The sequence below is a fragment of the Alosa pseudoharengus genome, unplaced genomic scaffold (genome assembly GCF_046254945.1).
Source record: "Alosa pseudoharengus isolate Yale_2024_CS ecotype anadromous, Long Island Sound unplaced genomic scaffold, YU_APseudo_1.1 YU_APseudo_1.1_scf_10, whole genome shotgun sequence".
NCBI classification, from domain to species: Eukaryota; Metazoa; Chordata; class Actinopteri; order Clupeiformes; family Clupeidae; genus Alosa; species Alosa pseudoharengus.
The window spans coordinates 13,869,358-13,886,032 of NW_027468565.1; the positions used below are offsets into that span (position 1 = coordinate 13,869,358).

The 16,675-nt window shown below is 40.9% G+C and overlaps 1 protein-coding gene across 1 annotated transcript in view; it reads right to left on the reverse strand.

The window, feature by feature from the left end:
- The window catches only part of grm8b (glutamate receptor, metabotropic 8b), a 52,090-nt gene that overhangs the window by 24,306 nt on the left and 11,109 nt on the right, over positions 1-16,675 (reverse strand). The window contains exon 2 of the mRNA XM_076264492.1: positions 14,077-14,293. Coding sequence (XP_076120607.1) covers positions 14,077-14,293 — 217 coding nt within the window. The remainder of the gene's footprint in view (positions 1-14,076; positions 14,294-16,675) is intronic.

Sequence of the window (16,675 nt, forward strand, 5' to 3'; positions counted from 1 at the left end):
GTCCATAGCACCGGAAAGAATATTCCATGAAGGTCTAACTAGTGGGAGTTACAGTAGGTCCAGGTTGTTTCAAATCTTGGCTATTGATGGGGTGAGAGTTAGATCCTCACTACAGAAAATGTATGGAAATCTTAGTCACCTACTTCTACAACTCTGACAGGATTAATGAGATAAATATAGTGCCACTACTATGTACAGACTTTGATGACAATTAAATGTTATGCAGTAGAAAGAGATAACGTTTAATTTCAAACATATCCCAGCTGTGCACCGCAACTATACAAGTAAAAACTAAATCTGTTCAGGCGAATATGGGCAGAAATAACTTGATGGGTGGAAACATATTGTTTTTGTATCTGTCTAATCTGCAATGAGGGAAATTTGAGGAATTGAACAAAGGGATTGTTTCATCTGCATTTCAAAGGAATGTCCCATTTATAGCTCTTCTGTTCTTCTCTATTTGACCCACAATAGCTATGAGAAACATGATGATTTTATGTGATCTCTGAAAATCACAAAATACATGCACAAGATCCCCAGCCAGAGACCAGAGGACCAGAGGAGATTGCCTTCTCACATCCAACACCGCCATCATGACGCATGCTGACCAGGGGACCAGAGGACTGCACATTACCCTTCCACTTCCTGACAGTCACACTGCTGTTAAAAGGGGGTGCATAGACTTTATTCATTCCATATCTCCAGATCTCATATATATGTATAGCATATATAAATGGGTATTTAGCCCTCTCAACTTTGTTATCGAAGGTCTAATAATGTTCATAATGTCCATAACATTCTGCCTTCTATCATACAGGCCCAAGCAAAGAGGTTGTTTTCCTAAGTGGAGCTGCTCTGCAGTGTTCAGTTCAGTCATCTTTTTTACCCCAGGTAGAAAATGTAGTTTGCAGTCAGGTGCACAGGATAAAAAGCAACAACACGGTATATGAAAAAAAACCTTAATATGAAAAAAACCCTAAAACAACAACAGGAATACAAGAAATACGGATATGCTCCAAATATGTGTCCAGTGGCATTCCCAACATTTCAAAAGCTGAAACTCCACCTTTCCTCCAACCTTTTGTGGACTTGAAAGAAAAGAACTGTCATGATATTCATGATATTCACTGCAGTTTGCGTTCAGTTTGTATCCCTTGGACTTCTACTGTATTTGCTTGTATTACATGGCACTTCACTTGTAAGGCATTAAAAGTCTCTACTAAATTACTAAATGCAGAATTCTAACCCATTTCTCACAGGTGAATAGAACGGCATGGATTCCATGAAGCTACTGTATGTACTGTAACTTCTCTACCATCTTCCCTCTCTGAAGGATCATTTAGTCAGCTTGATGGTCTATTCAAAGTCAGCCTTGATCTGCCTGCCCACCATCTATAATAGGAAGATCAAGTCCTGAATGTGCACAAGTAGGTAGTGCATGTGACTGTGGTCTTGACAACACAGGACACTGAGTGCTTCTCATTTCTGTGTAACCTGATGTCAGTGAGGAACTGATTCTTAGTCACCCTGATCAGACAGACATCCTTGTCATCTCAATATGTCCCAGAGATGCATCCTTAGGCATCCTTACTCGTTATACTCCATCATGCCATGGGCATGGGCAAAACAAACATTTCCTTACAGAGACACAGAGCAGTGAGGTGATGCAAAACTGATTGATGTTCCTTCTGTTTTCCAGCAACGGAATCTAGATCCCCTAGTATATGACATCTTCATCTCATCTAGTAACATTTCCCACCCCCCCTTGAGTGAAAGAGTAAGTGAGTGAGTGAGTGAATGAGTGAATGAGTGAATGAGTGAGTGTGAGTGTGAGTGTGAGTGTGAGTGTGTGTCTGTGTATCTGTGTGTCTTCACGTGCATGCATATATGAGGGCAGTTTCTAGGTTCCTCCTCTCCTACTTTGTTGGAGCTGGAGAGAAATACATCTCCATTACACATCCCAGATAAATTATGTGTGTGGGTGCACTACCCATTTCCACTTGGGAAGGAATATTTGCATTGCATCAATGTCATAAAAGGCTTTTATGTGACTAATGCAGAAAAATCACATTGCACTTGTTAATGTTTCATAAATATGTGTTTTTGTGCTGTTATAGGAAACCAGAACACCGCTACATTAAATGTACTCTGAGTGATTTATGAATTGATGTTCGCACAGCTCATAAATGCATGAATTAAAAAAAGCTCACATAAAAAAGAGCAGGAATCTGATTAACAGTTAAGTCTGTGCAAAGATAGCTATTGGCACAACTACATTTTCTAGATTTCTCATATCAGAGAGGCATTGATATACATCTGTTTGAAGTAGTCAAAATTTTTTTGGAAAAGACTCAAAATGTAATACATTTGTGATAAGGTAATCATGACTTTGATCAAATAACTGTGTGAATTTGTAATGATCAATTGATAAGCCAATTTAGCTGCAAAACGCAAAACACATGTTTTTTTTGTAAAAATCTGTATATCTGCATTTTAGCTGTACATACAGTTCATAGGAACCACTCAGGTGGATATCCCTGCAGTTGACATGCTGCAAGCTCCCTCAAACATGTGACATCAGTATCTTTGTGTTGTGTGAGAAAGCTACAGTACACGTTTTAGAGTGGCCTGTCATTGTGACCAGTCCTAGGGACATCTGTGCACTAATCATGTGGGATAAATAAGCCTTTTGTGTGTATAGAATATCACATATCACATCTTTTACTTCAATTAATGAAAAATGGGAGCGAACACAAAAGTGTTTTTCAGTATGCACATTTGTCAATCAAGTGCAGGCTGCAGACACAACCAATTAATATTGCATGCTATGTATACTGTATGTCAGTGTTATTACAGAGCTAAAATGGTTAATTGTCTTCAATCTTGTAACTGTTTGGAATGACTCACCTAAGACCATTTAGAGACATCACAATTGGTGCTTAATGCAATAATAATAACAACAACAGTAATGAATGAGACTAATAATCATAACAATAGGCTAATTCATCATAAGCAGCCTACTGTACCTTGCTTTAATACCCTGACCACCACAATAGTAAGACACTGCTGTAGCTAGCTAGAGATTTCTGCTTACTTCTCTCTCTCTCTCTCTCTCTCTGGCATGTTTAAATTTCCAAATTATCCTATGCTTCAGATTCACTTTAAATTCATAGTGTGAATCCAAAGTTATACTAATAGACACTATAGTATCACTATACATGTGCTGATCTAGGCAGCTCTCCGCCCGGTGATCTGCAGAACAATAAGAAACCTGAGTTCTGACTAGTAGAGCTGGGAAATAATCATCTAATCAACACTGTAACAGCATCACACAAATTCATGTTCCCTTTTCCTTTATTAATCAGCTCGTCTTTGCTATGAAAGCGTTCCCCTGTAGAATAGCCCTGTTCTTATAGATTAGCTTCCTTGTTTCTCAAGGTCTTTCTCTCCTTTGTCAGCAAGATATGTCTATGCTTTTCTGAGTCACACTGTTGGCAGAATGTGTTTTCTCCTTTTGACAAGGCAACTGTCATATTGAATCTGATCTTATCAATGTCCTGGGTCCCAACTCACTGGTATTGTCTCTCTCCAGCTTTGGCTCAGGCATACAGTACCATTCATTTGAAAATGCCAACTAGTTTCCTCTGTTCACAGTTCTGTCCCGGCCATCCAAGACATGCCACCACCTAATGTGACTGTGTAGAGTTTTTAGGAGTGTTTTTCATTTGAACATTCAACCAGGGCTTTGAACCGGTTCAAGGAACGAAAACGAAAACCGGGAACTTTTTGTATTTTACAGGGAACAGAAACGAAACCGGAAACGTTATTATTTTTTATGTTCTGGAACAGGAACACTTATTTAAAATAATGGTAACCGGTTAATACCGGTTTTATTTCGTTCCTCAAAGTTTCCGTTGCCTAATTAACTAAAAAAAAAAAGTAATTATTTTCCTGCGCACGTTACCATGACGGCTGAGGTTCACTTCCTGTGTGACATCACATCAGACATTCGCTGACTGAATGGAGAGAGAGCGATGGATTACAAAGTCTCCACTCCACATCTTAAATAAGAGGTGAATTACGATCCATCGTTAATTAAAACGCTCATTCCAAACACAATATCAATAGCTATATTTGTCGACTCCACGTTAATAATGGACTAGCGAACATTAGGCCCAGGCGCGCCTGCAGGTGTACGTCCGTACGCACTTTGCGTACCATCAAGCTAACGTTACTCAACAACAGAACATTTCCCTTGTGTGCGTGTATTCACACCAAATTGGCCTACCATACCTTCCCAAATATGCACAGTATCCCTTTAGCTGCATGCCATTGGGCTATTTACCATCTATTACGTAAAGTTAGTGAACACGTTATAAAAATTAACGTGCACACATTTTGTTTGAGCAGGAGAGAGAATACGCACGCAGACACGCAATAGGCTACTTGTAGTTTTCTTTTACTCGGCTATCTATATATGGTTATCAGCACACAATGTTGAGCTAATTCACTAACTCAATACTCATCATGGATATCACAAGTTTAAACAACGAAAACAGAAAGGATGGAGGCAGCAAAGCTAGGAGTTATTCCAGATGGGCAAGGTATAGGCAATTGGTGTGCTTGTCAGAACGTTAGACTGCGCTAAAGCCAGACGTCACGTTACGCTAGAACAAAACTAAAGGTAACTTTAGCCTGTATAGGGCTGTATCAAGTTGTCCAAATGAATAGGTCATTGTAGACATTGTCGTTGTATTATTGCATGTGGATGTTGTTATGCTATGTAGGCTACTTTTTTGCTGACCAATGCACGGACCTAAAACGGACAAATATTGTTCAAGAGTGATTTTTTTTGCGGGGGGGGGGGGGGGGGGGTGATGGGTGTGTGTACCATAGCATTAATTCCTGCAGGCGCCCCTGATTAGGCCTACTGGATGGCCTTTCCCCCGACGACAGTTGCAATTTGTTGTTGCCCGAGTGACATAACCATGTGTCTTAATAATGTCGTTACGTTTGTGTGGAAATTTTCTCTTTTAACAATAAACTACACATTTGAAATAATTGTAGGCCTATTTAATTATTATTATTATTAATAATATAATTATTATTATGTAATAATGGTTGTAATATTATTACATTTGGTTTAAGCTGGATGAGAAAGATGTGACATAATTCTATAGCATTAAACAGCTGACAGGAACGAAATTAACCATTCCGGGAAAAGTATTTTTTGTTCTAACCGGTTCGGGAACGTCAATTTATTGGTGGAACTCATAACCGGAAACGTTATAATTCCGTTTCTGTTCGGAACGAACCGATTGGGGGAAAAAATCGGTTCAAAGCCCTGCATTCAACATCTATGTTGTTCTGTCGTGCCTCAAGCTCATGATGCTGTCAACTCCATCAAGTCAGAGATGAGGGGATCAAAATGATACAATGCCAGTGACGTGCAAACCTGATCCTGAAGTTTGACCGTTTTACAGCCCTTTTCATGACCTATTGTTACAACCCTGCCGGCCTCTGCCTACCTGCCTGTCTTTGTCTTTCTCCGGTTTGCAGGGCGGAGTCAAGACACAGGTGCTGCTGATCACTTGATTGGGGCAACTGCACTATAAAAGAGGCTACCTGTCTGAAGTTCAGGGTTCCCTCTCTCCATTGCAGCATGTGGCGCCTTTGTCTTTTGTTTGGGCTTTGCACATTACTCTGATTTACACCATACCTTTGTTTTCTTACCATCTCATTAATACTGACTTCACACTTTGCATACATGATTACTTTAATAAATACATATTTTTTGTTAACTCCTTTATCCACGTGTGGTCTCCCTATGTTAAAATCACCCAGAACGAGCCGGTGGTTGTAACATATGGGGGCTCGATGTCCGGGATCACTTTGGGGCCTTTTTGTTGAGCGGAGTAGGTAAATGCGCTGGTTTTGGGTAAGTGAATGTATCACTTAAATTTGTGAATGGGTAGGCGGTCTAGAAGACGCGACCTGTTTGAATTGAGCATTTGCGCATTTGATTGGCTACTCCGATTGTGCTTGAGTGCACCCTAGGCCAGTAGGTAAAAAAATAAAAAATTGGGAGATTCGCGTGGATATCGTTGCACTCTAAACCCAGATTTAGTTGTAATAAATATGTTAGGTGGTCACTACTAATGTTTGTGTGTTTTGTGAAAACTATGTCATAACTAAAAGAAATGAGTTGATTGTACTATTTAAGTGAAATATACAGTGCACTGATCATGTTAAGCAGAGACAACGATATATGCTATGTTTTTGCAAGGCAGAGGAGGGGTCTAATAAAAATTCTGCCCATCAACCGTTCCTCCTGCTTCTCAGTCCACACAGAGACATGAATGACTCCATGCATCGTGCTGCTGTGACATAGGCTACTACATCAAATGGTGGGTGAACTTACTGATGAACTTGTTGAAAAATTAAAATTCTGATGAAATAACCGAAAATTATCTTCAGTTTGACCAATAGTTAGCTAAATGTTTGTTTACCTGGGAAAACTAAGGTAACATTAGCTTCGTTGTTAGCATGCTAGTAGTCTTTCGGACAGTTAGCTCATGGTAGCTACCTTCCAATGGGTGTGTATGGCAGATTATAACTTTATCACATATGTTTTCGTGTAAATATACCTGTCTTGGTGCTACTTAGTTTAATCAGAGCCCTTCTAAGGAGAGCCTCCCCACGCTCTATTAATCCCATACAAACCGAATTTGGCTGCAGTTCACCTAGATGGCGATCGCGGGCGAGTCCAAAATACATGGGGTCCTATGGAGCTACATGGCTACATTTGTTGTTTTCACCTATTTAACAACTGAAACCCTTAGATTTTATTTTATTTTTCGCAAAATGGATATGGATTTTCAATCAAAAGTGAAATAATCCGGGAGTCATGTCCTTTCGTTTTCTTACAGGTTGGGTCGTTGTTGCCCATAACACGCTAGCATTGATGCTATGCTATGCTATGATCATGCTAATGAATGATGTCATTGGCACGTTTGAAAGGCTTTTTAGAACAATTAAGTGACTTTAAAAACTATAATACTCAACCAAGTGTATTGTCTTTGCCTCCCCTTTCGAATACAATATTCAAATTACTTGAAAAAAAATTATATCCCGAGAAAAGTGGATTTTGAGGGATACAGCTCCATAGACCTCCATTCATTCTGGACTCGCCCGTGAGCGCCCCTAGATGCAGTACCACACCGGAAGAGTTCCGAGAGTGAAGGTTCTCTCCTTATTAGACATTCTCTGGTTTAATTCAGACTTTATCATTGAAATGGATGTTTCTGTCTGTAGACAGTCTTAGCTAACCATAGCAGCACATGTTGGTTAGCTTTTGGCTAATGTTAGCCAATGTCCATTCACTTATGTGTTGCATTCATAGGTGATATAGCAAACTTTTATTTCAACTGAGTAAATGAACATGAACTAAAAATTTGTTTTCTTGTGTTCTTTTTTATAGGTTCTTCGTCTTTTTTTTTTATAGGTTCTTCATCTACAGTGGATGTGGAATATGTGGAGTGGAGTTTATGTGGATGTGGAGTTTAAATGTTGTTTGTTCATGATTTATCAATAATAAAAGGCATTCCTATACATTGTGATGAATTTCTCTTAAATTTTTAATAAAACAGTTAAATTAATACAGTAGCCTAATCTTAAAATAAAAAAACAATAGGCCTTTCTACAGAACTTAGTTCATATTTTAATGAGTTTTTTAACATGCATTTTAACCTAGTTATTTTATACAACTGCAACTTCTTAAACAATAAGTTAAGTGAACTAAAGATTTTTAGTAAAGACTACTAATGTAAGCTTAATTTGTCTACAGCATCAACATAAGGTTGTTAGTTGACACAACTAAACCTGTTTAGTTTTATGTTTTGTAAAAACTAGAATGGTTTAAGGCAATCGGTTTCCACGCAATTTTCTAGTAATGACAACTAGTTCGGGTTTAGAGTGTGGGATGGTAAGAGTTTTGGATACTTTAGTTTTGTATAGTTCTGTTAAATATGTGGAGAGGGGGAAACCAGTTTGGTTTTGCCAAGCTGTTTGTAAGCAACTGAAAAAATAGGTAAGTGCTGTCTTGGTATTGTTTGCAGGAACATTGATTTCGTTTGTTTCGTTGGAGCAAAGTACTAACCCTGCGTTAGATTTCAGACCGTTCTGCGCTTTTTGTCTGGCTTTTGGGGACTGGCGTGCTTTGCCCTGGGCTGAGGACACAGCCGTGGTCTGTTGACTTGAGGGGCCTAAAGCCCGGATGGTCACTTCCATCGGTATGGTGAGTAAAAATCTTGGTTCTTGGGGTTAAGCGAGAAGACGTAGGTGAGTAGTATTCAGGGGAATTTACGAGTTAGATGTGGGGGAGCTCCTGGTGGCTCGTTTTTGTTTTGTTTCGCAAACAATGCCATCATGCACACAACAAATTCATTGTATGGTTGTTTAAGGTTATTGGTCAGTCACTTGATGCTTTCAGTTTGGGTTTGAGTTTAGGCTATTGGTAAATTGTTGGTCTGATTTGTTGGCTATACTACGCTCAGTTTTGATTGTTTTGAAATGGATGCTGTTAATGTATTTTTGGCCTCTCCTACAGAGGATGGGTTGGAGAGATTAAATAAAGCGGAGCTGCAAAAGGTAGCTAAACAATTTGAGTTGGAACTGGAGGCTGGCATGGGAACTATGCTTTTTCCTCGTATGCGCATAGGTGATGGATACACTGGGGAACAGTATAAGGAGCTGGTGCTTTTGATGATGCCTTTTCTGTTGCAGGAAAGAGAGAGAGTTAGCACATCAAGCTAAACTGAAAGAAATTGATCTAGGACATGAAGCCAAAATGATAGAAATGGAACGGGCTTATAAAGAGAGAAAACGGGCTTATGAGCCTGAGCGGTTTTCGGTCAGGTCAGAAGGGACGCTCCCGTCTGGGCCTTCTGCAGGTTTTTGGCATGCTTCAATATCGTCCTCTGTGGCAAGACCTTTGCAGTTGGTCTGTGAACTGGATTTGGGTGTTAGGCATTTTTCAGGGATGGTGCCATTTTGTAAGATGGGCCAGTCTTTGGTTAAGGTAGATCACACTACCACTACAGCTAGCCGTAAGTCTCAGTGTTTACCAGATTTTCCTGCCTTGTTGTCTGACAATGAATTTGAAGATATGGGCCTAGTTGATTTATTTTCTTTGGATGAGTCTGCTGAGCAGATTAGTAGGCCTAGTGTGTCAGACCAGGGGGATCTAGCTTCCTCTCGAGGTCAGCAACAGTCCACTCAGCTCTGCAACACTGATTTAACAGCTTGTGTCCATCAGTGTTCTGAGGAAGAGAGTACAGTAGAGGAGGAGGTAAAGTCTGGGGGACTGTCTTCAGCAGGCGAGATGGTTCACTCATTCACTCCTAGCATGGTGGCAGCATGCACTCAGGAGGAGGTGAATGAGTCTGACGACCATGTGTTCCAGCCTCAGCTTAGAAACTTTGAACATGTGGCAGATTTAGAGTCTTCCTGCCACTGCTCTGAGGAGAGTGGTGTGCAGGGGAGATGTTTGTTCTCTGGTCCTGTGCAGTTTTCAGATATTTCCACACCCACACAGTTAACTGACCATGAGGTTTTGGGTGAGGCTTCCCCAAAACTTCAGCGCTCACTTCCTAGGTCTCTAGACAAGGAAAAGGCAAGGGGTGTGGACTTGCGGGTTGAGTGTCAGTTGGTTAACATTTTAGCGAGGCCCTATGTTTTTGCCTGCCCATCTTTAGAGCATACACACAGGGATGAAGAAGTTTTGGACTGTAGTCCATCTCATACCATCAAACAGAAAGAGGCTTTGCCTCTGATTTGTGCTTTTCCATTGTTTGACAGGGGTGGGGGTGTGTTTTTGTATATCTGTCTATCCCTCACTGTTTGTTCTCTACAGGTTCTTCAGCAGTGCTTAGTGCATTGGATGTTTGGGCAGCCTTGCAACCTGGATGTTCGACATAACTGGGGTGTAGGCACTGTGTTAGCTTGGTCCCAGGGGCAAAATGATTGATCAGTTGTAGCTTTAGCTGTGTCTTCTGTCTGTCTCTCTTGTCCTTAAAATGCTTTTCTTAGTGGCAAAGAATTGCTGGACGGTGAGATACAGACATGGGAGACTGTTATTCTGCAGCTGGGGCGTTCAGGCTCTTAGTTCTACCACACACATTTCTGGACCTAAGATAAGTGACTGATCTTTATTGTGATTTTGATATCTGTGCATGATTAACATATTGTCTTAATTTCTTCATTGAATGTATTTTTGATTTGGGGTGTCTTCTGATTACAGAGATCCTCTTCGAGGGTCCTCTGTCTTTAAGGGGGGGGAGTGTTACGACCCTGCCGGTCTCTGCCTACCTGCCTGTCTTTGTCTTTCTCCGGTTTGCAGGGCGGAGTCAAGACACAGGTGCTGCTGATCACTTGATTGGGGCAACTGCACTATAAAAGAGGCTACCTGTCTGAAGTTCAGGGTTCCCTCTCTCCATTGCAGCATGCGGCGCCTTTGTCTTTTGTTTGGGCTTTGCACATTACTCTGATTTACACCATACCTTTGTTTTCTTACCATCTCATTAATACTGACTTCACACTTTGCATACATGATTACTTTAATAAATACATATTTTTTGTTAACTCTTTATCCACGTGTGGTCTCCCTATGTTAAAATCACCCAGAACGAGCCGGGTGGTTGTAACACTATGCAACCTTTTCTTTCTGCCCACCACTGACGCTCACTACAAGGACCTGTTTTGCATTGAAGTTCCTAGCTTTGCATGTCAATACCTGAAGTGCTCTCAGTACATAATGCATATGCACATGCTCATTGGAGAAAGAAAGATACTGTGGAGCATGACTTGCACTAGTAACAGAGGCGAGACCAGGGGCCCCAGCAGTAGTGCTGTGGAGGGTGAAGGAGCACAGTAGAGCTCAGAGCCCCTAATCCACCAACCCCACGGCACCAACAGCTGTCAGGTCTCCAGACATCACTGGTATGCCACCTTAGGGAGATATGGAGACCACCACAGGGGCCTGTCTATTCCTTCACCTTCTCCTTATGTACTCAATCAGCTGGACACAAGGAATGTCTGAAACTGTTCCTGGACACATTAAGGGTCAACAGTTTCACAGTCAGCATGCACTGCTCATTTCACATACATCTCACTGGGCATTTATGTCTGCTGCAGTCAAAGCTAATACTTGGTGGGAGTGAAGACTATAAGGAAATGATTAAAAAAAATGATTAAATAAAAACTGCTGCAAATTTATTTGTTGTAGATATGTGAATTGATGTGCATTTATTCATGAATAAGGCACTATTTCAGATTTTATTTATAGATAGGACTTATTTATAGACGCTTTATCAAGCTGTTTCCTCGCTGAATTACCGTCTTATTTTAAGGTGCCGCTCAGCCTATGCAAAACAAGCACTGTTGTACTTTTAGTTGTAACAAGAGGTACAGTTGGGGGCCTTTTACATGTCTGTCTATGTCTCCTCTTTACTTGCTGCTTCATACAATCACACATATTATAGTCACACATAGGTAGTTTGTAGAGGTCCTCCTACTACTATCTGTAAGAAATAATTTCCTGAAATGTCCGCTGAATGTCCTCACTAGTGTCACACTCTCCAATTTGAGTGAAAGCTGCTTCTGGTCCCCTCACTGCCACACAAGAATTAAATGCATTGAGAATTTCACAAATATCATAAGGAGAGCTCTTCTTTGCATACTCAAAGTTTAAGGAAATCAGGGAAGAAGCTAAAGAAAAGCAAAAATAAGGCCACTTTGACTGGCCACTAAAAGACTATTGTTTGTGGTAAAAGTCTGTGACTCAATTAATTTCCTTCAGACTTGTTGAACTGAGAATTAAGACAGCCAGACAATTGGTTCAGTCAGTATGAAAGAGTCTACAAATTAATGTAATCGGCAAACAGTTGTGGTGTAAATAGGATTCCTCTCATTTTACAAAGTACATTTCATGCCAGGGCCCATCCGTTTGTTTTATGCTGTTTGCAATGTTAGTTATCTCCATCATGACATACTATCATTATGTTATCAAATCTCGCAGAGTTCAGACTTCAATTTCAAACACTTTCCTCTGATGCTGTACTATGCTGTGCTGCTCCTCATTTCAATTTAGTTGTCTTGACAAATCAATGGAGACCATTCTTTTGAGAAAACCTGCCTATCTATTAGCCTATACATTCCATCTTCTTTTTGTTGCTTGTCAGAGTTTGAAAATTAAGACAGAGGATTTGCTCAGAAAGAAGCGATGGTAGCTGCTGTCACTCAGCAGGGTACAACATCATGTAATTGAAAAATCAGCTTATGAAAAATATAACCTTCAAAACTTCAAGTGTGTATTAAGAATTTACTGTAATATTGTGTTAGTGACAATAGTTAAAAGACAAAAAAAACTTACATTTGAGATTGAAGGCAAAACAGTAAAGTTGTGTTCATTGGCATTATGCTAATGCCAGTTTAATCCACTACAACTAATTAAATCAATATGTGTGACTCCTCAGCCTTGCTTAATGTCCTGTCATGGCCAATGCTTCATTTATATGGTTTGCCAAACTAGAGCCTATTTAAACATTTTAGCACTAGGTAAGCAGTGGGGATGTGAGGATGGGCTGCTCTGATCCCCTGAGGAGATGGATAATACTCTGTGGCAGGCTGCTGTAATGTAGCAGGTGTGGATAATTGATTGTAAGCCAGACAGCTTATGGCGGCTACAGGGGATGGCTGGGGACAGACCTCAGCTGCCTCCTCCCGACTGAAGGATTCCCAGAGCAGAGACTGGCATTTACAACTCATTGGCCCAGCAGGTCTATCCATTTTCTCTGTATTTCCTTCAATCAGGTGGCCATTTGTGGACCATCATCCCTGACTCATGCTAGTCACATTTCTGACCAGCTTCCAAAATGTTGCAGAGATCCTTTAACTTGGTACTCCATTTATAGCACAGCCTAAAATAAAGAAACAGTAGTTTGCAGCTACGGATGATTGAGTTTTTTAGTTTGTGTTACATTAGTAGTGGTAACACGTCAACAAATACAAAAGACAAGCGCTATATACTTGTAATACACAACTAGTCTGTCCAGTCTGGGGGACATCAACCAATGACTTGGTGTGTTTGATTGGTTGCCTGCAGTCAGCCTAACATGAACAGCCCCCTATAGTCTTACAGTACATCAATAAACCTACTACTGTTTGTCGTAACATGGAGGTATAATGAGTCTGAGAATGCTATGCACAGCTGTTTATGTCTCAATAGACATATTCATTTAAAATCCCAATTACAACATAATTAATGTGCTAAGCCTACACATCTACTTAGACTTCAGAAGTGAAGGATATGGTACAAGTTCAGACACCCATCATCTGGCTTGATCTGTTTATGCATGAAAAATATGTGGAGGTGTAATTGAGTCGTAATCTTAATGTTGCAATATGGGAAATAAATATATAAGTACTTTATAAAATAGATTGTTGTAGTATCTCTATTCCTCTGTCCTCACCCTCCCTTCCTCTCCTTCACTCTCTCGATAACACACACACCTCAATTTCAGTCTTCAGAGATAAATCACTTTGTGATGTGACTGCGATTGGCCCAGCTCTAATTGTATTGGGACAAATCACTGTGAGAGCGAGGAACTGAGCGAGCCTATTTATAACTATCCCATGGAGAACACCTCTAACAGCAAACAGAAAGGCCCAAACCCTAAACAATATTACGTCCACGTAAACTTGCAAGTACATTCAGTCAGTTGTGAACTCTAAACTTAACAGTTTGGTTTACTTGGCACATTAGTGTAAATGTACACTAATGTACCATGACAGCAATGTTTTGCTATCTTATGTGCTATTCAAGCTCCAAATAATTTTAGGGTTTGCATCTCATAATCCAAACAGTCTGGCTGTGTGTACTTTCCTGCTCACTAACAGGACAAATGCTGGTTTCCTGAAATGCAATTGTGATGCTAAAGTGTCACCCTCCAGTCTGTACAATCTTGTCACAAAATTTGCATTGCATCACAGAATTCTAGAGCTGCACTCTGCACCCACCTGATTCCCGTGAGATCTGAATGAAGGCCTCCACGCCACTCTCACCATAAGAGCCCTCCGATGCCAGCGTGGACACATAGTTCCATCCCATCGCCATGACGATGTCCAACATGGCCTGTGCTTGGAAGGTGTCAGGTGGTACCACACGAGAGAAGAAGTCGTAGCGAGCGTCGTCACTCAGCTCTGGAGCAGTAGAGGCGTAGCTAATCTGAGGAATCTATCGAAAGAAAGAGAGGCTGTAAGAGTCGACTGCCTCCTGCCTCCATATTGGTACATAAGGGAAAAGAAGTTAGCCTCAGGAAGTGTCATTCAAACGCATCTAACAGAATATTTTCATGTCTAATGTAATCTGAGATCACTGTACAAGTACACCACGTCTGGCTTAGCTTGTACAGAACAGACAGGGGAGGAAAGCAGCCCAGGCCAGGAGGCTACCTGGGTAATGGTCCCCTGAGAGCAGTTGACAGACTGATGGATTTCTCCTCAGCAAAAGGCCAACACGTCCCCTGAGGCTCCACAGGCACCGTTTATTGTCATTCACAGACAGACACAGACCAAGCCCAGCCACCCATACAGATGTGCCACCCAGGACCTGGCAGCTCTGCACACCACGCTACACCCACAGTCAGCACCAGCAGCCAGCAATGTGTGTGTGTGTGTGTGTGTGTGTGTGTGTGTGGCGGGAGTAACTACCTCTAGATCATGGGTGTCAAACTCATATTAGGCAGTGGGCCGGATTTGTTGGAATGAGACCTCGTGGGGACCGTCATGGTCATTTTCCTTTCTCTGCATTGGTATCAGATTGTTGTTTGATGATATACTCCTTTACTATACCCACTTATGAGCAAAGAAGTACAAATCATCTACTGACATCATATCCTGCTCTTTCTCTCTCGAAACACCCTACTTCCATGTATGTTTTTTGGCCTCTTCCTTTCTGAGGATGGTTTGTAGTGCTAGGTTTAATACATTTATCACAGAATTGCTTATTACAAATTGTTGAAGACAGCTGGATGTGAATATCTTTGCTTTCTAATTTTCCCTTACTACCCAAAACATCTTGGGGGCTGTATGAAACCTGCTGGCAGGCCTGATCTGGTTTGACACCCCTGCTATAGTAGTTCTCCATTTTAAAGAAGTCCAGCATGTAAAATTACATTAAGGTTGGAATACAGCTCTGTTAAAACTGGCATACTTCATGCCTTTTGAGTCATTACTTTACTATGGTTGGCTTTTTAACAGTATTCACCACATTAATGCAACTGTTTATCTTCCTCAGTATTTACTGAGCCTATAAGTCTTTAACTGTAGCCTTTCAGTCCATGTCCTTGAAAGCCTTTACAAAGTCTGGACAAAAATAATTGATGTATCAACTGTGTCTGTAAAGGCTTTTCAGTGCGCTCATGCGTAACAGGAATGTGGCAATCAGGGGAGATGCTGCAGATGAAAGAACACACACTGGCTGAATAGAACATCATTACAGAAAAACAGAGTTGTGTGGTCGTATACAGCTCAGATGAACACCTTCTATGTTCATACACAAATATACTTAGGAATAATGATTTAATATGATATAAGAAATGAATGAAGGGAGGAAACTTTACAGAAGGGGATATGATGTGCTTGTGTAGGCCTGAGATTCACCTGATATCTTTATGTTGGGCATTTCCTACGACTTTTCCTTTTTTCCCCACCATAGACCTGTATGTCAACTGGCAGGGTAGGTATAGAAAACACCAAGGCCATGGATTCATTACCCATAAAACACTTCCCCAGAGTAACCTACAGGAGTGTAGTGAGCGTTGGACGCGGGGGAACGCCGTCCCACCACTTCTTGGAGCATTGTTTTGAGCATTTTAATATGCATTTATTAATATAACAAGTGTTGTTACCAGTGATAACAATGCATCACGCAAACGTCTCCAATTAGGCCTCTTTGTTATACAATTTGTTACAAGAATGACCGTCATGCTGTAGCACTCCACCATGCACAAATACATTCAAAACTACGCAGCTCGTCGTTCCACGTTACCCGAAAGTGGCTAAAAAACCATCGATTATACAACTGCCTGTATCCGAATCTAGCCAGCATCTTCATGGTCCACTGTTGCAATTCCTTCTTTTGTGTTTTGCAGAAAGCAGGTAGGCTGCCCACACAGCGTGTTGAATGCGTGTAAATCCTGCTTGTGATTGCCATGGTTCACGTGTGGTAATGAATGAAGCCAGGCTACAACAAAATAACCATTTTCATAGACTTTGTTGGAAAAGTGTAGTTTGGGTGAAGACATTAGGCTTCATTTGGAAGCTAATCCATGTAATGTAATTGTTTTTTTTATTAATTCATTTTGAATTCATGTTCACGAAAGCTGGTAACAATGGCCTGGCCTACTCCACTGTATGTGGAGGTGCGAGTGTGACAATTTTTGCAATGATGTCATTAAAATAGCGTCCCCCCACTTTAAAAATCCCCACTACACTGCCTACGACACAAAATAATGTGAACTCAGGACCCCTGAAGAGCTAAGAAATACATACCTTGAAGAAATCTACTCTAAAACATACTGGGAGCCAGAGGCTAAAACAGGAGAGATCACAGCCA